The sequence below is a fragment of the Anastrepha obliqua genome, chromosome 4, assembly GCF_027943255.1.
Source record: "Anastrepha obliqua isolate idAnaObli1 chromosome 4, idAnaObli1_1.0, whole genome shotgun sequence".
Lineage (NCBI taxonomy): Eukaryota > Metazoa > Arthropoda > Insecta > Diptera > Tephritidae > Anastrepha > Anastrepha obliqua.
In genome coordinates this window covers 92890301-92914292 of record NC_072895.1, presented here as the reverse complement: position 1 = coordinate 92914292, position 23992 = coordinate 92890301, and the positions used below count along the sequence as shown (strand labels likewise).

General features: G+C 35.6%; 2 protein-coding genes across 2 annotated transcripts in view; one reads left to right on the top strand and one right to left on the bottom strand.

Moving 5' to 3' along the window:
* The window catches only part of LOC129244283 (uncharacterized), a 60070-nt gene extending 41224 nt beyond the window's left edge, over positions 1 to 18846 (top strand). Inside the window, exons 6-7 of the mRNA XM_054881899.1 lie at positions 17611 to 18030; positions 18452 to 18846. Of these exons, the coding sequence (XP_054737874.1) occupies positions 17611 to 18030; positions 18452 to 18464 (433 nt within the window). The 3' untranslated portion in view covers positions 18465 to 18846. The remainder of the gene's footprint in view (positions 1 to 17610; positions 18031 to 18451) is intronic.
* LOC129245481 (basic proline-rich protein-like) lies at positions 5360 to 6067 on the bottom strand. The gene has a single exon (XM_054883661.1). The coding sequence runs from the start codon at positions 6065 to 6067 to the stop codon at positions 5360 to 5362; it is 708 nt and encodes a 235-aa protein (XP_054739636.1).
* Positions 18847 to 23992: the final 5146 nt, after the last annotated feature.

Here is a 23992-nt window from a genome sequence, read left to right as displayed (position 1 = left end):
AAAATTAAAACTAAATTTTCAGTGGTCGTATAAAAACTAGGCATGAAAAACTAAGTATGAAATAAAAAAATATTTGCCATACAAAAATTTAGGAGGTGGCAGAAAAATAATAAATGTTGAGCCAAAAATTTTCGGCCAGAATTTTGCCAAAAACATATTTTTTCTACCTCTAAGCACTCATCTGAAAATAAACTCGAAGTCTATTAGCAGTTTATACGTTAACAGTTTCCAGAAAAAAACTGTAAAAATAAAGAAAACTGTCTCCAGAGCAATAAAGAGCCTTTCAAAAGCGACACCCAAATTTCAATAGTGAATAATTTCTAAATGGTGCCCTTTTTTACGTCGTCTTTGACATTTGTCGGGTAGACAGATGTAAAACTTTTATGCGATAGAACAACGCGTTAGAACTACTGAAATTTATTAACAAAATGGTCTATCTTTGAGGACAACATATCGCGAAATTCGTGATTTTTTTGGTGGAAATAAACGTCTGATAGAGAATGGAGAATTTAAAGGTTGGTGGAAAATTTGAAAAACCTGATTTTGTCTAGGATATAAAAATTACTGGCCGACCGAAAACTGGCGCTCTGCTGAGAATATTGCTGCTGTAGCACAAAAAGTTGCTGAACAACAGCAACAACATCGATATCTCGACGTTCAACGTTCTCAACAATTAGGCAATCGTGAATCGACTGTTTGGCGGCTTTTGTCTGTAGACGTGCTGATGGTGGACATTTAAATGATGACATTTTTCACAGACACTTGTTAAGAACCGCATTTTGAACAAAATTAGTGAAACCTGTAAGAATCTAAATATTTATAATTTTTTTTAATTAGGCGCGTCTTTTGAAAGACTCTTCATAAAGCCAATTTAATTGAATATAAATACGTAATTAGTGAATTTTGGAGTAGTACATTAATACATACATATCTAGTTGAGAAATGTGCAAACACATCTGCCTATATAACTTAGACAAGCTTTGGATATCGCGCCGTTGCCTTTGCCACTGGTGCTGCCGCTTATCAGCCGTTGGAAAGTACCCCAGATATGTGCGTATGAATGGAGATCTACATAAATATCTGCCTACATATGTACCTATGTATCAATATCGATATCGTCGCCTTAGTTCATTAAGATAAGATAATATCGCACTTTGCGGTGCGTACAGTATAAACAGACATCAGTGCTATCTACCAACTACACATACACACGCACACACATGCACGCTTACCGGCAAATGTGTATTTAAGCATTTAATTACAAATTGATGGATGTGCAGCTGTAGAAAAAAAGCAAAACGCTAAATTATTTTGAATTTTTTTTCTGAAAATATATTAATAAAAAAACCAAAAATTATTTACTACCGAAATGGCTGCACCGCATCAGTCAGCTCATCACTGCAGTGGCGAGCAGAACGGTTGCTGTCATACTCAGCAACAAAATTAACTGCAAATATTTGTTTAAAAAAGTTTTTGTTGTGCGGTTTTGACACTTCACATCCATCAATTCTACACACACAGTAGTTCGGCATGCCACCACCACCCGGCTATGGACCACAACCACCTGGTTACGGACCACCACCGCCCGGCTATGGACCACCACCGCCACGCGCTCAAGTGAACATCAACGTAGGACCACCACCGCGCCCACAAGGCGCCAATGTTGTTATCGTTGGAGGTGGTCCACCGCCACCGCCACCAACTGTGTTTGTAGGTGCACCACGGCCGCAACCGACTACCGTGGTGGTTGAGGGCATGCCACGGCCACCAGCAATGACGGTTACCACTTCAGGTGGCTGTTGTGCGATTTTGTGATGCTGCCGATTTTTATAATTTTTTTTGTAGTGTTAGTGGCAATAGTTTTAAAAAGTTACATTGATTTGTGAAAAAATGTATTTAAATAAAATATTAAGAAAATATAAAACGAAAAAGTGCAAATAAAGCGAAATTGATGGAATGCTATTTTGTGCAGAAGTCATTTGGGTTATCTGATGAGTGATTATTTTTTCATATTTTGCGGGCAGGAATGATTCACGATAAATCAAGTATTCCGAATTGTAGTATGAGTATTTTAAAATGGCCAAATAGCTGAAATGTAAAATAAATATAAAAAAGATATTATGTTTCAACGTATTTTATTCCGCAAAACTCAACTCAATGCCATTATTGTAAAAAATTGAAGCTTCTCATGTAACAAAAATTAACTGTAGAGCAAAAAAAGGTTTTTTTATATTTACTTTTTCCAGTCTTGAATATGCTATGGACTTAGTTAAGTAGAAAAATACTGGAAACTCTTAATTTTGAATTGAGATCCAACATTTAGACTGGGGGGGGGGGGGTGAAAACACACACAAAATTAATCACCTTATCGGAAAACTTATAGTTTTTGCAAATGGCGTAGCACATCAGTCATTTTTATAAACTAGACTGCTGCAGCATACAAACGGGGTGCGTAACAGTCGAAATTATTCATTCAAAATTCCATCACTCAAAATTATTCTTTATCTAAGTAAAAGAGTTATTCAAACACAAAATTGAATGATTAATTTTGGGCGTAAAGTTATTTTTATTTATTAGGTGAACAAAATTTGTCTGTCTATAAAGATATCCACAAGAAATATTAGAAATATTAGGAGAAAAAAGAAAAGTAAGAAAAAAGTGGCAACCAACAAGGTTGCCCTCCAAGAAAACTGAACTAAACAGATTAACAAAATTGCTCAGAGAAAAAATATAGGAGCATAAAAACAATATCATAAAAAACACTCTGAAAAACTTATCAGCAGAAAAAACAGGTGATTTCTCGCTTTGGAAAGCGATGACGTGTGTCAAACGGCCAATTCAACATACTCCGCCAATAAAACAGCAAAATGGTATTCACATTTGGGCTAAAAGCGATGCAGAAAAAGCTGACGTATTTGCCAACCACCTGCAGAAAATCTTTCAAATGCACCGAAAAACAATAAATTTCACTCCGCCATCAACTGTACAAGAGTTCGTTAAAATAAAGCATTTCAGTATATGTAGATGAAGTTGCTACCGAAATTTCCAATTTAAAATTAAGGAAGAGTCCAGGGTTCGACTTAATAACCGCCGAAGTTTTGAGAAATATATCAACTAAGGCGCTAATGAAATTGACTTTTATAATGAATGCATGCCTAGATTGGAAATATAATATATACCATTCCAATGGAAACTATCCGAAATAGTAATGATACCTAAACCAGGCAAAAATCCGAATGAAGTGTCATCTTACCGGCCAATCGCTCTGCTTCCAGTAATGGGTAAACCATATAACTGCATGTAGAAACATCATACCCTCACATCAGTTTGGCTTCCGGAAAAAACACTCTACCGTCGAACAAATACATAGGATAACACATACAATAGAAGACGCGCTAGAGAGTAATAAAGTCTGCTCAGCAATATTCCTTGACGTTGCCCAGGCATTTGATAAAGTATGGCACGAAGGACTACTTTGTAAATTAAAAGCCCTTCTTCCGTTGCAGTTCACTGACATTTTGGAATCGTAAAGCAAAAGCAGGCGTATTCGGAAATAAAACAAATATTGGCCGGAGTACCACAAGGCAGCATACTCAGTCCAGTACTGTACCTACTCTATACCGCACACCTGCCAGTACCGAAAATGTACAAAGTAGCTGCATTCGCTGACGATACATGCATCTTAGCTGTTGGATCAACTGAAAACGAATCCATCCAGAAACTGCAGAAGTCCATTGACGAAGTAGTCATATGGACTGAAAATTGGAACATAAAGCTAAATGAAACCAAATTAGTTCACGTGGATTTTACTAATAAAAAAATTATCTACAAACCAGTTCATATTTTGTCAGCAATAGTGCCAAATGCTAATAGTGCAAAGTATCTAGGCACGATTTTAGATGTAAAGCTCAAGTGAAAAGAGCACGTGAAAATCAAAGCTGCTGAGCTGAATCTAAAGACGCAAAAACTACAATGGCTAATTGGCAGAAACTCTGAGCTATCAACTCAAAATAAACTCCTCATTTACAACCAAGTGCTAAAGCCGGTGTGGACCTATGGTCTTCAATTATGGGGATGTACTGCAAAGACCAATATCGACATTATACAGCGCCTCCAAAATAGAGTAATCAGGGGAATCGTTAAAGCTCCTTGGTACGTGCGTAATGAAGATCTGCACAAGGATTTAAATTTAAAAACCGTCTCAGATACAGCCAATCTCTGTGCAGTTAAGCATGCTTAAAAGTAAAAAAAACACATTAACGCAGAAGCTTCCGTACTAAGCGATGAAGCAACTGTAAAAAGAAGATTAAAAAGAAAGAAACCTCAAGACTTAGTTGTCAATATTATTTAAGCTACTTCAAATTGTGAAATGAAAATTACTTATTTAGTTTTATACTAGGTGTAATCTTTATGGAATGTAAATAAAAATTTATAACATTTCAATAAAAAAAAAAAATTCAAAGGAAGAGACTGCTTATAGTAGTATATAAATATATACAGGACGAGCATAACTGCGTGCATCATGATTTTTTCGTTAACATAGTAGATATTTACAATGCTTTTCGAATTAAAATTTTTCTGGAATTTTTTTTCCTGAAAAAGCTTTAAAAGCTTGCTGCTCTTTCTCATACCATACGCTGAGATCCTCGACCCAAATATTACTCACTTTGTTATTGCACATTTATCTTGAGAACCGATTCATACACTAAAATAGGCAAAGTATAGATATAATTTTTACGAAATCACTAATGTTAGCTAAAATTATGGAGAAAGTCTTGTAGCCGTTGGCCCTTATAACTGAATGCATTTTTTTGGTTGATGGCATCATTAGCTCAAGACATTTGTTGTAATTACTGCTGGAAAACCTATTTCGCTTAACGAAAGGTATAGCAAAATGATCATAGACAAAGGTATGGCCCAATTCACTATTAAGGGCAGGACCTGTGCGAACTGTGGTTACAGAAGCATGTTTTGAAAGGTAAAATAATCGGTTTTTCTGCGCTAAGTTTGGCATTTGGCCGCCTCGGGGGAGAGTTTATAACCAGCTAGATCGTGTTTTTATGTTGACTTCCCCAGAAGAATCTATATGGTGTCGACAATTCAGGTGTAATTCAGATCTTTAACATTGTTAAGTAATCTGTTGCTTTGAAGTTCGAAGCCTGAAAGCAAATGGAAATACAAACTTTCAGTATTTTTAGTTATGTTTTTCTAATATTTCTTTTTTTCACTTAAAAATATAAACAAAATATTGCACATAAAACCAATTTCATAAGTCAGTTTCTTCTTTTAATTTACAGATAATTTATAGCTAAATGAGAATAAACAGGGTCCAAATATTCTTGTCATATCCGTCCACACCTCATAATATCACACAACAGCAACTACTCGGCTTCGGCGGTATGACCACCGTCTCTGTCACCACCGTTGTAGGCTGCTGCCTCTGATTGCCTCCTTCTACTACTACCGTTGTTGGTGGAGCAGCGGCTGCAGCAGGGCCCATACCAGAGTTTACAACGACATTAGAGCCCATTGGCGCTGCTGCTGATGAACTTACAACAACTGTCGATGCAGGTGGCTGTTGTACGCCCGGCGTATTCACAATCACAGTCGACGATGGAGGAGGAGGTGGTGCATTCACAATAACTTCTCTCGGTCCAGACATAGCTGAGGCTGCAGCTGCTCCCATTGCCGCTCCGGCAACCATTGATGCGCCAAGCATCAGACCAGCGGCCGGCAGTAGAGGTGCAGCACCGCCAACCACAACTACCTCGTTTACCATTGGCCGTGGTGCTGCATTAACGTTCACATTCACTTGTGTGGGTCCAGGCGCAGGTGGCGGACGCGCGGGACCAGGACCTGATGCAGTTGCCCCAGGTGGGCGACCGCCAGGGCCACCCATACCAACTCTTGCTGGACCAGGACCGCCTGCACTCATACCAATTCTTGTTGGACCAGGACCGCCTGCACTCATACCAATTCTTGCTGGTCCAGGACCACCCATGCCACCCATGTTCATTCTAACTGGACCGGGAGCGGCTCTAAATCCCATGCCACCGTGTCCACGCATATTTCGATTATGGTGGCGAGCGTTCTCTGATTTGTGCGAAAATTAAAAGTTTGCAAATAAATTTTCACTCATGCTTTTCGCGCTAGGTGTGTAACTGTTCAGATTCGTGAAGAAATCGTTTCCAACTGTCTTGAGGTTTTTCAAGGCATTGGCAGCAGACTTTCTTGTGAGTAAATACTTGTTTTAGTTCTTTTGCGGCAAATCAATCAACGTATAATTATAATTTGGATGTATGGGAAAGGGTTCGTCATCGGCTCGTGACATCTCTTATCAGTTGGCACTTAAGCTGGCCGCTTCGATAGCGTCGCCAACAATAGGGAGGTTGGTACGAGGTATGAAAAATCACATTAACTGTTTCTGTACGATTTTAGGGCTTAAAAATTTAACTTAATTACATGCAATTAGAGAAAAATGTTGTCATCAGTTTCTTTCTATGTAACAATGAATAACAGATCGATTAATGAATTGACTATAAAATATTTGACACGTCATACAATTTCGCATATTACCTGCACCTGCGAAATATTTTTTTTTTTTTTGTTCTAGTGTTGGAAAATGGCTGAGTAATGTTTATTTTTGGAGAAAGGCTAAGCGAATGTTTTTAATAAATTTTAACGTAAAATTTTTGGGATTAACAGAAGAAGTTAAAAAGTTAATATGGAGGTATCAGAACTTTTGTGCGTCTACGAATCAGACGTTCAATTCCCACTCATAGTCATTTACTAAATGGAGCCTTGAAGCCTCCATACTCATACTGCAATATACCAGATTTATCAGTACAACATCTCCTGGACGAATGCCCTGGCCCAAGTCCCATCCAAACAGTTTTTGGAAGCAGCAAACCCTCTGACCATCTGAAATTAGCAAACTCAGATAAAATTAACGCTTTCCTTAAATTTCAAATCTTAGCTAAACTAAATATATAAAATTATTGTTACTTGCATCCGACATAACAGAAAGTTTTTGTTTTTTAATACTTAATGTAAAATATCTCTAAATTATCTGAAATAGTCTTATAAGTATAAATCTCGAGGCGAAGGCCTTAGTAGCCAAAGTTCTTGTTAAATTTTAGTGTATTGGTTATTTACAACTATTACTCTTACATATAAATAAATAAAAATAAATAGTTGCTGTAAACAAACGAGAATCCTTCTTTCAAGCACTAGCAAATCATATCAACCAAATTCAAATTTCAGTCTTACCAAAAATGTATTAAAATGCGACCAACCTGGCTGCTCTGGCCTAATAATTGGAAACACTATACTTCCTAAGCTCTTATCTTTTATTCTAAATTACTCAAAATTTTTGAGAATATCCTAGAAATGGAGGCAAGAGCAAACTTTTAAGTGCAAACTTTGCCTTTCAAAAGCTACTCATAAAAAACTATCTGCCGTTTGGATTCCATGTAAAACTACAGGTTAATACCTCTGGAGTTCCCATAACTTTTCGGTTATACTCAAATACCTATAGCAAATCAGTGGAAAATAAATGGTGTATTTTGAAGAGCTTGAGAAATCAAAATGATAATAAAGGGTGGTTAAGTTTCAAGGGCCGGTATTAATTTTGAATAAACTACAATTTTTTGTTGGAAATTATTATCATTTCTCTTTATTATGATAATATTGGTATAGCTCAATTACGTATAGAACAAAATATCGCCGCGGCCTCGGCGGCACACCTCCATCCGATGGTCAAAATTTCCGATGAGGCATAATTGAGGTTCCATGCCGTTAATGTGCTGAATTATCTCATTCTTTAGCTCTTGAATTGTTGCTGGCTTATCGACGCACACCTTTTCCTTCAAATAACCCCACAGAAAGAAGTCCAACGGTGTCAAATCACATGATCTTGGCGGCCAATTGACATCGCCGCGACGTGAGATTATTCGGCCATCAAATTTTTCGTGCAAAAGAGCCATTGTTTCGTTAGCTGTGTCACAAGTGGCACCGTCCTGTTGAAACCACATATCGTCCAAACTCATATCTACTATTCACAGTAACTGCCTGACCGGCCTCATTTTGGAAAAAACACGGCCCAATGATGCTGCCGGCCCATAAACCGCACCAAACAGTCACTCTTTGTGGGTGCATTGATTTTTCGGCAACGGCTCTTGGGTTATCATTGGCCCAAATGCGGCAATTCTGCTTATTGACAAATTCACTGAGGGGAAAATGGGTCTCATCGCTGCAGATGATTTTCTTCGAAAATTGGTCATTCACTGTTGCCATTTCCTGCCACTATTCTGACCATTGACGACGCTTGAAGTGTTTTTAGTTCTTGAATCAGCTGCACCTTGTAAGCGTGAAAATGCAAGTCTTTAGGTATAATGTTCAGCAACGACAAGCGTGAGAGCTGCAATTGTTGGGCACGACGACGAGTTGAGGTGAACGGCTTTTCAACCACACTATCGCGAACCGCAGCAATATTTTCTGCAGTACGAGCTGTACGAGCATGCACTTGTGTTTTCACATCTCCTACAGACCTGGTTTGCTCAAACTTTTGCACCATTTTTCCGATTGTACGCACATTTAGACGATTAAATTGACCGAAAAAATCACGAAGTGCGCGATATGCAGTTTGATTTGAACGCCCGTTTTGATAATAAGCCTGAATGACTTAAACGCTTTGCTCGATTATATGTCTTTCCATAATTCAAATTGAGTTAGCCTGGAATTAAAAATGTCAAATAAAATGGAGAAAGAACTTAGCGTTTAGGTGTGGTTCACATTCAACATCGGCCCTTAGAATTTAACCACCCTTTATAAAATAGAAATATTGTGGGAATGAATTTTTTTTATTATGATCTGCTAGATTTTTCCACGCCATCTAAATCATTGCCTCATCTAGCTCGACAAGCCAAGACCTTTACATAAAGTTTTCCATATAGTCGAAAAATAAAGGCCAAAAGGTAAAGACAAGTTGAGAACAACGACTAATCGACATTTGAAAGTTTTCTGCAACACAGTTTTCCATTCTCAGCTGTCACACCATAGTTATCGATGTTGACAGTTCGTATATAGCTAAAACATCACCCGATACTTCTCTGGTGAAGCACTAGCATGCGTACCGTTGTATTACACGCTTATGCGATTCGATCGAAACATCGCAACAAACAAACAAACAAATCCACAAATGCTTGCTAAACTTACTTGCCTTTTCCTTCGCACTGTTGTTGTTGCTTTTGTATTTGCTTCTTCATTTCACTTTCTTTTTGATGCTCGAAAGCCAATTTATTTGGAATTTTATTATTATTGGCGTCGTGTAACTGAAGAGGAAACCATGGTGCCTCCCTTTGGTTAACGGAATAAGTGCGGGAAATAAAAAAAAGAGATATGCAGAGGGAGTGAGATTGTATCTGGTACATAGCATTCGACACAGAGATAACGAGCATAGTCTCACGGAACAAGATGCCTACATATCCATGTGTTGAAAATCCTCTTGAAGTGTGTATGTTCATATACAAAACGGTTATGTTGAACGCAAACACCTTTATTTTTATTTATTCCACGCCTTGAAATGGCAAGTGTTTTAAACGAGGCTGTGGCAGCGTCAAATGAAAATAAAAATGGAAATTTGGAATGCAAATTTAAATTGAAATTGAAAATTTCTTAGACGCAAAGTAGAAAAAGACCAACAAACAGGTTGGGCTACATAGCGATGGCATGTGAATAGGTGTTGTATAGGCGCTGTATTGTGAGGGTGTGTGTTCGCGTTGAAGAAGAACAAATGTTTAAAGGTGAAGCGAAAATGAAATAATTTGCAAATTAATTCGTAATAATTGGAAAGCACACTTTCGGTAAAGGAAAATCTTGGAACTATCATTATCGCAAGTAGTGCTTAGGCTTAGCATATTGAGTGTTAGTTGGAAGGTCTTTAGTTTGATTGCTAGTTCTTGGATAGAAAACTTTAAAAATTGGGAGAAAATATAATATCCTTACACCTGTCGTTCATCAACAAGCGGCTGTAAGTTTCTATGTGAGTTTTGGCCATGCAATACTTCTCACCAAAATGTTCAATCCAAGTCATATGTAGATAGAAACTAAACCTTCCTACGACAGTCCGGTCTTTAAAACCAGAAGGAACCATATTTACATTCGCTTAACCCTTCGTTAGGCACGTGGATTTTTGTAACGTGGTTAGGCACGTAGTCTACAATCGTAGACCATTTTAATATTATGACTAAAAGAGTTATTCATTTGTGTTTCTTAATAATACTTCATAAGTATATTCTGTGATTTAATGTGAGGAATATAAACAAATATTTTCACTAAAATATTTGTGTATCTTCTGTAAATTCAATAAAAACATTAATGTATGTGTTTTTTAACATTTATTGCAATTCATAAAAGTTTTTACTTATAACTAATGGTCGATTTACAAAAGAGTTTTTATTATTCGTAAAACTTAAAATAAAAATATGTAAAATTCACTTCTTTAAATAAAAAAAAATACCAGTCTAACGGTTAGACGCGATAGAAGTGAAACCTTCCGTAAAACAAACTGAGAGAGAATGAGACGAAAGCAGCATTAGGAGCGGGATAATTATAGGTTCATTATATAATAATATTGCTATAAAATTCATATTTTATTTCCTTCATTTTATTATTATTCATCCTCAATGTTTTCAATGTCAACAAATGATACGAGTGGCTTATGATAGATAAAATATGATACAAATGCTTTGGTTTCGATGTTGTCAACATGTCTTTGAAATACCGCGTCAATGGTTGTTTTTGATCGTGTTGTCGATTCAGTGCGATTGTTACACATTTTTAAATTGAATGTTGTATTGAGAACGTCAATTAAAGGAACCGCTGTGTCCAATGCAAAATTTACGTTAAAATCGCCACTTAAAATCATTGGAACTTTATTGTAATCTTTTCTAAGTATCCGCGATACTTCTGGTGTATACTTTATTAAATTTTCGTGAATGAATTCCGTGATGCTATTTATTGATTTTTTTTCTGTCGATATTCACGACACTTTTCTGCATTATTTTTCGGCATAATTGCGGTAAATATTTAAAAATGAAAATATTTACGAATATAAAAATACACACGCGGTTGCTATTATGAGCGTCCCCAGCAAAACCTGCGTGACCGAAACTCTAACACAATTACATTTTTTTGAATGTTACGAACACATATGCACGCAGGTTTTGCTGGGGCGTGACCGAAACTCTAACACAATTACACATATGCACTCGTATTTGTTTGAAAATCGACTTTTTTTTTGGTTCTCCGTCACCTTTGGAAAATGTGTTAACAGTAAGCAAACTTTATTCATATATTTTTCCTCATTTTTGCATCAGCAAAATTAAACAAACGCCGTAGCCGAATGGGTTGGTGCGTGACTACTATTCAGAATTCACAGAGAGAACGTCAGTTCGAATCTCGGTGAAAACACCAAAATTAAGGAAAACTATTTTTCTAATAGCGCTCACCCCTCAGCAGGCAATGGCAAAACACCGAGTGTATTTCTGCCATGAAAAAAAGCTCCTCATAAACATATCATAAAATAAAATAAAATAACTCTATACAAAAATTTTTTTTCTTGTGATTCGAACCAAGAATTTTGGATCGGAAGCTCACATTGCTAGCCACTCGGCTATCGCGCCATGCTGTCGGCGCTGGCCTAAAAGTTATTTAGTTCGTCGCTACGTTTATATGTAATATTCGTAGCCAAGAGTGTCGCTTTTTTCGTTTCACTTTTTCTCAAATAACTCCCAACGATTCTAAAGAAGCTTTCACTTCAAAAATAAAAGTTCAGTGCAAAACTTATATGTTGTGGTTTCTGAAAACTGCTTATATTTCCTCACTGAAACATTCCGTGCAGCTTTCCCTCATATGATTTTTGCAAGGAAATCTGGCGCATTTAGTACACGACTTTCGGAATGATTTGTTCATATTACGAGGGCAAATATGACAACGTCCGACATAGTTACTTGGTGATTGAGTGGGTTGTGGTGCAATGCGTGGGATGCCAAGAAGTTTGTGGGCTCGCTGCCTCATTTCCCTGGGTAGTCGAGGATTCTTTGATCTAACTTCAATTTGTGGTCGAATGAGCTCCCAAGCGCATTTTTCAAGAAAATCACTCCGTTTTATATTATTTTGGGGATTATTTGCTTTATATTTATACACAAAGAGCATTTATACCAGAGATATTTAGTAAATTGTAAAATATAATATTACCATTGGCCAACGACACGTATTCCTTGCAACATTATATTTCTGACGTAATTGGTCCACAAGATCTACACCAATTTTTGTGTGATTATAATCGGTTATCATAATTAGTTTTTTTCATCATTTGTTTGCTCATCTATTGCGTTATCATCACTGACCGGTTTTTTTTCGGGCAGTACGACACTAGTGTACAATTTTCTTGGAAACCAAAAATACTTAACTTTTCTTTACGACTCTTCCTGGGAAGGAATTCTTTGGGAACTTCGCGTTTATTTTTTCTCACAGTTGTCAAATATGTAAGCTTTTTCTTCAGCAAATTATTAACCAACGATAAGCTGCTGAACCAATTGTCACCAGTAATATTGCGATTAGTTCCTGCGACTGGCTCTACCAATCGAAGAGTTATCTCTTCCGCACTGTTGCTAAGTTTGTATGGTCCGTCCGGCTGAATTCCCACATAAGTTTCCAAATTAAAAGTGTAAGACGTTTTTGCATCCACCATCGCGAAAGTTTTAATGCCAAACTTGGCCGGCTTACTAGGAATGTATTGCTTAAACGCGCAACGTCCTCTAAATGCTAATAGTTGTTCATCCACAGTAGGAAACTCTTTACCAATAAAACTACTTTGAAAGTTGACCAGGAATACTTCAAAAAGTTCTCTTATAGGCGCCAATTTATCAATTGCTCTTCTCTGCTGTCGTGTATTGATGTCATCAAATCGCAGGCATCTTATCAGAAATCGAAACCGTTTCTCGCTCATCGCTAGGTAGCACGATTCAACACCTTTTCCTTGGGAATTGTCCCAAATTTTGTGAAGATTTTTTCTCGAGCTTCTAAGAGCACCAATCAAAAACAAAATGCCAATGAAAGCGCGAATTTCGGTGTCATCGGTTTCTCTTGCATCCTGATTCATTCTATCTTCTTGAAAGTTACCCCGTACTTTTTGAATATACAAATTTGTGGAAACGGTTATTATTCTTATTCCGATTCGGTCTCGTGGTCACTCTCTTCAGCAGCATTCACATTGATATCCGTATCTTCGTCAACCTCCGTCTCGTTTTCTTCATCCATAGCACTTTCTTCACTACTTGATAGTTCGGAGAGCCATCTTTCCCATACTTCAGGATTTTTGCTGCTTTCCAATCGTCTTTTTTTGGAATCAGATATAATATTATCTGAAACTAATTAAATTAACACACTTTTGTAAAAAAAATATAAGCAAAACTTACCTGAACTTAATTCAAATATTTAATATATCAAGTAATATTGCCGCAAGAAAAAGTAACGTCGTTAGTCACTTGGTCTACATATGTAGACCAGTACTGTTCAGACCTTGATAAAATTTTCAATTGCACGTCAAACCCGCACTGAATGCACTACTTGGATAAAAAGATTAATTATAAACAGCTATTAAAAAGCTTAGGTAATTTAAGAGACAAATTTAAGGAGTTGCACAACTTTGAAAAGAAGTGGTCTACGATTGTAGACCACGTGCCTAATGAAGGGTTAAGAACGGTTACTCCCTCAAGAAGCGCGGCCTAATGCATGACGTATATAGATGTTCGAACTATACAAAACTCAGATTAGATAGCTTTTGGAGTGTTTGAGAGAAAGGAAAATGTACATACATATGCACATAAACACATATGCGACATTGGCGAAGGCGAGTATCGCAGACGATGTTGCTAATGCTCGCATGAGCTTTACAAGGACATTACTTTAGAGCGACGATTCTGCTCTAGCTCCGTCAACTTGAACGAATGAATACAATTATAGATAGGTAGGTATAGTGCTTGTCTACTGACGCACCAGCTGTGGGCCCATTGAGCTTTCCTCAGTACTGTCACTCTCCTTACTCTTCACTATCCGCAATCAACTAACTTGTGGCTTTAATGTACCTAGAAATCTTTGTTAGTTTTAAATTGGCTACGTCTTCCCAATGATTCAAAAAAACGTATCCTAGAATCTTGAACCTTCTTCTACCGAGAGCCATGCACCTGCATAGAGTGTGTTTCACAGTTTCTTCTTCTTGAACGTTTTTACATCTTCTGCAGTAGCCGTTGTAGGGTGCCCCAGTCCACTGGCATATCTGTCTTTAAGGGGTGGTAGGGTTTAGCGCTAAAAAAAACACTTTTTTTTTTAATTTTTTACAGAAATATGGCTTAAGATACTTTAATAAAATCAGTTGCATGTTATTGTACATCTTTTCAATAAGTTTTTAAAAAATATTAATAATAAAATATTGACAAATAAGCCCATGACAGAGTTTTTTTTGGAGATATGTTTTTCGAGAGGTGCTCTGCGGTGCCAATCGGCATTCGTCGTAGAATCATCTGAAACTAAAAAAGTCGAATTTTTCAGTTAAAGTATGACGTAATGCTCCCCCCCCCCCCCCCATTAATAACATTTTTGTTTTTCATTTTTGTAGTTTTGGTGGCAAAAAAACGTAAAACGAGCATTTTTGGCGAAAAATTTCGCCATATTTGTAAGTGAAAAACAACCTTAAAAAAAAAAATAAAAAAAAACCAGTGGGGGGAGGAGGTATTTTTGATTTAGAAAACGTGTGCTAAATTTGAAAAGAATCGGTTGAATAGTTTCGGAGTTGTGATTGGCACCGAATTTTAAGAAGTCGTTTCGGGAAAAACGCGTTTGAAAAAATGACTCTGAAAAATTATCGATGCTCCGCATTCGAGGTAGAGTGCCTACAAAGGCTATAACTTTGAGAGTTCTGCTCCGATCCACTTAAAATTTTGACACAACATTCTTGAAATGATGTACTATAAGATGAGTGAAGAAAAAAAATTTCGATTTTGTGACCCTACCCCCCCCTTAAAAAGAATCCCAAAAAGATTTCTCACCTCCTTCCTGTTAGTTTCAACAGTCAGTTTGTGCGACCCATATTCCATTCTGACCACGTCAGCCTGTTGCACAAGTCAGGGACTGAACCCATGCCGCGTAGGCAGATTTTGTGGTGTGTTTATCTATTAGTAGCTTACTATACAACCCTGAAAGTATTCGACAAGGCAGCTGCTGGTTGTGGTAGAACTGCGCTTTGCCCCGCACGGACCAAATGGAAGAAGGATTGGCTTTACTTGACGCTTTGAATTGGCGCCGGTTAATTAGCATGAGGAAGAAGAAGCGACTGACGCGTTATGAGGAATTCAGCCGAAATCGGTCATTGCATTGAAAAGGTGATGATGAGTAAGAGGAAGTCGAAATAAGGAAAGAAGGTGAAGAAAAGAAAAGCGATTAATTTGATGATGATGAAGCAGAAACAGAAGAAGAAGTAGAAGTAGAAGTAGAAGCAGAAGCAGAAGTAGAGGTAGAAGCAGAAGTAGAAGTAGAAATAGAAGTGGAAGTAGAAGTAGAAGTAGAAATAGAAGTAGAAGTAGAAGTAGAAGTAGAAGTAGAAGTAGAAGTAGAAGTAGAAGTAGAAGTAGAAGTAGAAGTAGAAGTAGAAGTAGAAGTAGAAGTAGAAGTAGAAGTAGAAGTAGAAGTAGAAGTAGAAGTAGAAGTAGAAGTAGAAGTAGAAGTAGAAATAGAAATAGAAGTGGAAGAAGAAGCAGAAGTAGAAGAAGAAGAAATCTAATACATTTGAGTTGATGATGATGCAGAAAAAGAAGTTGAGGGAAATTAATACGACAAAGAAAATTAGGAAGAAGAAGAAGGAGATGAAGAAGGGGATGGGGAAGAAACAGAACACGTTTAAGATGATGAAGAAGAAGAAGTTTGGGAAAATTAATACGACGAATATAATGATGATGGACATGATGAAGAAGAAGAAGAAGGGGAAGAAAAATACTACGTTTAAGATGATGATAAAAATAAGAAGAAGAATGGAGAGAAAAATAGTTCGTTTCAGAAGATGATGATGAAGCCGAAGAAGGCAAGCAAAATAATTTCTTAGAGGTGATGATAGTAGAGGGGAAGAAAGGGAATACGCTTAAAATAACTTCATAACTTCATAACTCTCACTTCAGCAGCATTTTTTGAAAGCGTTCATACAGGCAATAATTTGCTCCTTGCACTTTTCCAATTCTCTTTTCGTGTTGCCCGTCATTTTCACACATGGCAACTCTGTTACTGGAAATTGCTTTAGTTTTTGCAGCCTACAGCCAACAACAACATTGAGAAGAGCGGGAAGACAACGCGTTTTACTCGAACACGGGCAACTCGGTGCCCCTCGGCTTTTCTCGCCTCCGATTCTTTCACAAGTTATGAAGAGAAACAACAAAAGGTGTTCTGTTTTTAGAAAAATGACGAAGCAATGTTTTATGCTATTACAACAACAGCAACAACACAACGATATAAATTTCAGAAGCATCAGCAGTTGAATCAGTGGACGTTATTGCTCCACTTCTCCAACTACGATTAAAAGCCCATGCTTTTGAAGTCAAAAATTGTTCCCAGAACTTGATGAACGAACATTATAAACATTTTTTCCTTATAAAATGTTTAAACTTATTGCTCCACTCCCCCAACTACGATTAAAAGGCCATGCTTTTGAAATCAAAAATGGTTCCCAGAACCTGACGAACGAACATTATAAACATTTTTTTCCTTATTAAATTTTTAAACTGTAGTCAGCGGCAAGTTGGGTGGTATTCCGAAATCGTGCGATACTGGAATTCCTCATGTGATTTACTTTTTCAGTTTTTCTTTGTAGGGTATTTTCATTACATAGACCTCTGCGTGTTTACCTATGTGCGCCTACGCTTTTAATATCGTCGAGTCAATCAAAGTCAGTGCAAGTTAAAAAAAAAAATAATCGAATATTGAAAACACGCATTCAAATTCCAGTGAAAATTTCTCGTTACAGCAGTTATTTTTTACACCAGCACTCCTCTTCTCGTCACCTCCGATTTTTTGCATTATCCACCAAACCATCCACTGATTGTTTTTCCAACTTTCAACTTTCTCACCTCACCTACAACTACCACCTGACTCATCTTACCCAACTCCACTCACACAAATATTGATTCACCGTTTTCAATTGAGGTTAATGGAAATTGCGCGAAATTAATTTCATGTAAAATTGTAACAGCGCAAGCAACTCGGCATTCACATTCTTGCTGCCACTATGCCACCACACATACGTGCCACATACATAGGTGCACATACTTAGTTACACATGCAAAAGTGGACAAGTAAAAGAGAAGAAGCATACACATACGAGTACATGCACAGAATACTGGATAGAATTATAGCCTAGGCATTTGGAGGGGAAAGGGAGCGTATAACACGAACACTTTATAGAATATCACATATCAGCTTATCTACACATACATGCACCCACGAATGTGCCATAAGTAATTGCTGACACAATTTTTTTCTCTCTCCCCTTGCTTTTGCTTACAGCTACAATAATAGCAGCAACATTGCCAGCAATGGCAATAACGCGAATGTAGTGCCGAAAAATGATAAAAATGCCATCATGCAAAACATTGCCAACAGCTATCGTCGCTCGGAGGCGAACTACAATTCCTCTTCATCAGCACCAGCATCCTCTTTGCCGTCCTCGTATGCTGCTGCCAACTGGATGGGTCCGCTGCCGAAACGTCGCCGCACGAAATCTCGTACGAAGTCACGCGATTGCCGCGTCAGCCACTGGTCCGAGTGGTCGCCCTGCAGCAAAACTTGCGGCATCGGTGAGATGCATCGATATCGGAAGGTCATCAGGCATGGCAAGCGTGGCGGGCGGCCATGTCCTGCGCTGCAAGAGTCGAAATGGTGCGGCACAGAGAAGGGTTGCCACTCGCCGGCGACCTACTTCAATTGGTAAGTGAATTGAATGCACTACAGAAATATTTTTGTGCATGAGAGTGTGTGTGTGTGTGTGTGCGAAAATGTGCATTCGAGTTTATCGTGCTGTCAGTGGGGTGGCTTGAAATGTTGGATTGACAGTTGGACAAGCAGTGACATTCAGCAGGACAAAGATTGACAGTTCAACTTTTATGTGTGGTCATAAGTAAGAAGGAATAAAAAAATGTGCGAATTTAAAAAATATTGGAAATATCAATTTGGATTTGGATTTATTGAAAACAGCGCGAGGAATGAGAGACTGCATTTTAAAGAAAATTTGCATGGAAATGGAATGGAAGGCACATAATTCAAAGCGCAAATTGTATACATAAATATGGTTGTGAATTTTATGGCAATAAATTTAAAAGGCTAACATATTTTTTTCGTACCTTTCCAGGTCCACTACATGAAGGACGCAGCGCGAGCAAGCGTAGTTTGTAACGTAAGCGTATGATTTCTTTTACAAAAAATAAGAAACAAAAAATACAAAAAACACAAATAAAAAAAATGAAAGTAATAAGTAAGTGCAGCAAAAAATATATAAAAACAGTGAAAAGTATTTAAAAAAAATATTTAAAAGCTATATATACACACTTACATGAAAAATAATACAAAAACATGTAAAACCGTTTAATGTTTGCTAGTACGCGAGAGAATGGGTATTTTGCGATGACGATTATATTTTGCGATCATCAAAAAATTTAAAAAAAGTTTGAGTCAAAAATATATATTTGACAAGCCGATGAAATAAAATTAAAATTAAAATTAAATAATTAAAATTTATGTTTAAAATTTAATTTATGAGACAAAAAATATTTGAAAATTTTAAAAATTTTTTTCCACAATCTTAACTTTACAGCCGCGAAATTTTGCCAGCAACCTGCATCTGACTTGCCGTGAAATGTTGCTAGCAACATTCATTGCCAAATGAGAAGAAATGTCAAGTATGTGAGCATCACCCCTGAATCAATTCACAAATTTTGGCAAGAAAAGTTTTTTCTAACTAATTAAGGCACATTTATATTGACACAAAAAATATACAGAAGACTTACTTACGCTCTTTGCGAAAAAGTTTTGCTTAAAAATGCCATATCTTCGAAGTATTCGAACTCAAACACTTTACCCGCAAATGAGATGTTCATTCTCAACAAATGTTGCTGGCAACATGTTGCGTGGTGTCTTCACGGCGTACACTGAGTACTTTGTATGAGATATATACGAAAATCCACGCATATTTCATGGCAATGCAAATTGTACGGATTTTTTTTAAATATTTATTTAATGATTTGATCCTAACATAGCAAGCATGAACCTTATAATTACGAGGGCGGGTCAATAAGTCCGTGACTTTTTGTATTTCTGACCTCTTTACTGAAAAAGAAATACTGCTCCTGTGAACAGGCATGTGTTAGTTGACTGCTGTCAAAATTTGAACGTGCTGCGTCAGTTAGTTTGTGTTTTACAGCTACCTTTATTAAACTACCCAGTAATTCACAGTCGACCTCAAACGCAATCGTATAACAACTTCACAGGAAGGTTTGGCGTTGTTTAATCGCAATATGGAGGAGTTTTTGCACCGTTTTGTAACCGTAGACGAAACATGGATCCATCACCACACACCAGAGATCAGACCACAGTCGAAACAGTGGGTTTGATGAATCGGCTTAATAAGCACACGAAAATCAGTTTTTTCCATTTTTTCCTCAAATTACTGGGTAGTCTGATAAAGGTAGCTGTCAACTAACAGATGCCTGTTGACAGGAGCAGTATTTCTTTTTCAGTAAAGAGGTCAGAAATACAAAAAGTCACGGGCTTATTGGCCCTCCCTCGTATTAGTGCTAGTCACAATAGGCTACAATTCTCATGATAAAATTTACATTTTGAATGCCATTGCACGTGAAACACATACTTGGTACTTAGCTTTATGCTTCATTATTTTGTAAAATAGAATCTGAAATTGTTTTCGTTTTATATGAAAGTTAAGATTTTAGTTTTCCTTTATTTTATTTAAATTTACAATTTTTATAAAAAAATAAAATATTACATTTTTCAGATACAACTTGCGATATCTCAAACGAAAACTTTTTTTATTTTAAACAATAACATCAAAAAAAGATTTTTAAATAAAACAAAAAAAGTACGATATAAAATGTAAGCCAACAATTTTTAGTTTACAATTTTATATTGTTTTTGTTTAATTTAAAGTAAATTTCGTATGTTAGGTAGAGTTTGCTATTATTCTCCTTTTTTCGTTAAGAAATGCAAATAATTTCAAATTTAAAAGAAAAAAATTTTACCAATAATAAACGATATTTTTTATAATTTTTTTTTACACAATAGAAACATTTATTTTGTGATTATAATTTAAATTTTTTTTTTTTCGAAAATTTTATGATATGTACATTTTTCTTGTTCTCAGATTTAATGTGAAAAAATTGCGTTAAATAATAATTTTTAATTTGTTGTAAAATTTTTTCCAACAAATGTTGAGAATGAGTTTGGTTTTAGACAAAGAAAATTATACTCAACGTTTTTGGGGGGGCTCTAATTCTCAGATTAAAAATTTAAATTTTTTATAAAGTTGAAAATTCTTTTAAAATTATTGAAAAATTATTGGCTGTACAACTAATTAATTTCGTATTTTTTTGTTAAAAAAAAATCATTTATTTAAATGAAAAAATAATTTACTCAAAATATTTTCTATCGGAAGCGGCAATTTTTTCCATCTTTCAGGCAGTTTATGGATTCCATCCCAAAAAAACTTCTCATCAAGCCATTTTTTAATACCTTTAAAATTGGTGAACCGTATTCCAGAAAGGTGATTCTGCTTCGACCGAAACAAGTGGTAATCAGAAGGAGCTATGTCTGGGCTATAAGGCGGGTGAGGTAGGATTTCCCGTCCGGCATTTTCCAAATAATTTTTGGCCGGTACTGCAATATGTGGCCGAGCATTGTCATGATGAAAAATCAATTTCTCGTGTCTCGTCGCCTATTCTGGCCGTTTTTCAGCTATTGCTTGCTTCAAACGTATCAATTCTCCCGTGATCGTCTGGCCCGATTTTAACAGCTCATAGTACAGCACATCCTTCTGATCCCATCAAATACAGACTATTATCTTCAAACCATGAATATTCGGCTTTGGTGTTGATTTGGCTGGTTGGCCTGGCTTCACATATAATCTTTTACACTTTGAGTTGTCGTAATGAATCCACTTTTCATCGCCAGTGACAATACAATGCAAAAACGATTTGGCGATTAAGCAGCATTTCAGACATGCAAAATCGTCTCTCAACGTCTCTTGGCTTCAATTCGTGTGGCACCCAATTTCCTTGTTTGTGAATGTATCCGGCTGCTCTTAAACCTTTAGAAATGGCTTGTTGAGTGACTTCCAATGTTTTTCCAAGTTCTTCTTGAGTTTGACATGGATCTTGATCGAGTAATGTAAAATTCTTCGTCTTCAAACTTTTTTGATGGACCTGATCGCTCTTTGTCTTCTGTGTCAAAATCACCACTTTTAAATCGTGCAAACCACTGCTGACACACTCTAACCTCTGGAGCATATTCAGGATAAGCTTCTGAGAGTAAACGATGTGCTTCTGGTGCCTTTTCTTTAAATTGAAGAACAAAAGCAAACCTCCCCGCAAATGTTGTTGTGTTGGAACATAATTTGACATTTTGACTGTAATAAAAAAAATTTGTGTGTTTACTAATATTCACTGTGGCATATCAAATTTATTTGATTTTTTGCCGTGCTTTAACATAGAATAGCTGTCACTGTCAAAATATTGACTACATAAATAGATATGAGGTTAGTAACAAATACAAATTAATTAGTTGTACACCCGATATTTGTAAGCTTAAAAATAAATTTAAAAAATTATTTAATAAAAATTAAAAAAAAAAATTATCTACGAATTTTACATATTTTAAATGTTGATAAAAATAAAGGCTCATATTTTTTATTTTTAGAAAACAAAATTTTCAAGTTTTAAATTTTTTAATAAAAAAAAATATGCAAGTTTGAATCAAAATAAATTCTTCTCTAAAAACATAAGAATACTTTTACAAACAATAAAGTTTTAATTAAAAAAAATATATATTTAAATCAAGTAGCAAAATATCAAGGGCAACCATTTATTTATTTATTTTTTTTTTTCGAAAGGAATTAAAACTTGAATTTTAAATAAGAAATTGAAAATTTAAAATACTTCAAACTCTTTTACATTACAAAGACTTGTTTAATATGTTTTTTTCACTAATTTTAAATCTCTTTCCTTCTAACAGTTTTAACATTTCTATCTTATTCTTTTATTAATCGCTTTGCAAAATACCCACTACCCGATATGAGTAGGCATATTTCGATTTTAATGCAATACTTGCAACACAAAAAAGTATAAAAAAAAATACAAAAAAGTTAAATAAAAAAGGTTTATGTTTTAATGTAGGAGTAATAAAAAAACTGAAACCAAAACTTACAAAAAATAGAACAAGGGATAAATACCAGCAATGTAGGAAAAGCTGAAAATAAAAACATTTAATGGAAAAACTAAGTAAAAATTCCAAAAAATTAAAAAACGCGAATTCAGAATTTACGAAGAACACGAACGACCTTAAATGTAATAAAGTTTGAAAAAAAATTATATTTTAAATAAAATGGAAATATGAATAACTACAACCTTTAATTTGAATGATCAAAATTTATGAGCAAAACAAATTATTTTAGTTTGTATGTAAGTAGCCTAGGCATAGGAAACCTGTGAATATCGATTTTATGTTTTCCGTAGAGCTCTAGGCCAGCATTTCATTAAAACAAAAATGTTTCTTTGTTAACAATTCAAATTCCGCCTGAGGGACAATTCAAATTCCGCCTGAGGGATACTTGGAAATAGACACCGAACTTTGTTGGCTTTGTAATTTGAAAATGTGAAAAGCTGTACTAAAAAAAATACGTTTTAATGAGGCACAGCCTTGAGTTCGAAAAAAATAAGATGAATAATTTTTAGTTGCATCAAAACTTGGAAATAAAAGTAAATAATAGTTTAAACGAGTTCTTATTTAAAATAAAACACATAAATATGTAATGCAATGTTTCGTAACAAAAAAAATAAATAAATAAAAAAACACATGGACAATATATAGAAAAAATTCAGATCGAGAAAAAGTAAACAAAATATAAGAAAGGCATAAATCTGTAAATCTTCGCCGCAGCTACTATTTGGCATAGAAATGTTAAATAAAGAAAATATGTATTGTAAAAAAAATTCTTAAACATTTTTTATTTGAATTGGAGTTTATGTTATGCAAACATAAGTTGTTTTCTTCAAAAGAAAACAATAATTTTTTTAAATATTTAATTAGAGCTTTGATAAACAATTTTTTTTTATGATATTGTCTTAGTTAATATTATTTTTTTTTTACTTTATTTTATAATGCTTTGCACGTCATTTTTTTCTGCAAAAGAAATATGTTTTTCGAGCTTTGATAATTTTTTTTACTCTATTTAAAATGCTTTGCATGTTATATTTGGCCTGGAAAGGAAGACATGTTTTTCTACAAAAAAAAAAGAAACAATATTTTCTTTTAATTTTGAATTCAAGTTTTGAGCAAACAAATTTCGTTTTTGATATTGCCTAAGTTATAACTAATTTTGTTTTATTAACTTTTATTATTTAAATGTTTTGCATATTATTTTTTCCCCAAAAAAAGTTACTTTTTTTAACTTGTTTTTTTTTATCCTCTTTATTACAGTCTCTTATATATTAACAAAATGTAATTTTTCTGCGGCCGCCGTAGCCGAATGGGTTGGTGTGTGATTACCATTCGGAATTCTGAGAGAGAACGTCGGCTCGAATCTCGGCGGTCGCCCCTGGGCGGGCAATGGCAAACCTACGAGTGTATTTCTTCCATGAAAAAGCTCCTCATAAAAATATCTGCCGTT

Coding starts and splice junctions, on each gene's coding strand:
- LOC129245481 (XM_054883661.1), bottom strand. CDS start 6,067: ATGCGTGGACACGGTGGCATGGGATTTAGAGCCGCTCCCGGTCCAGTT.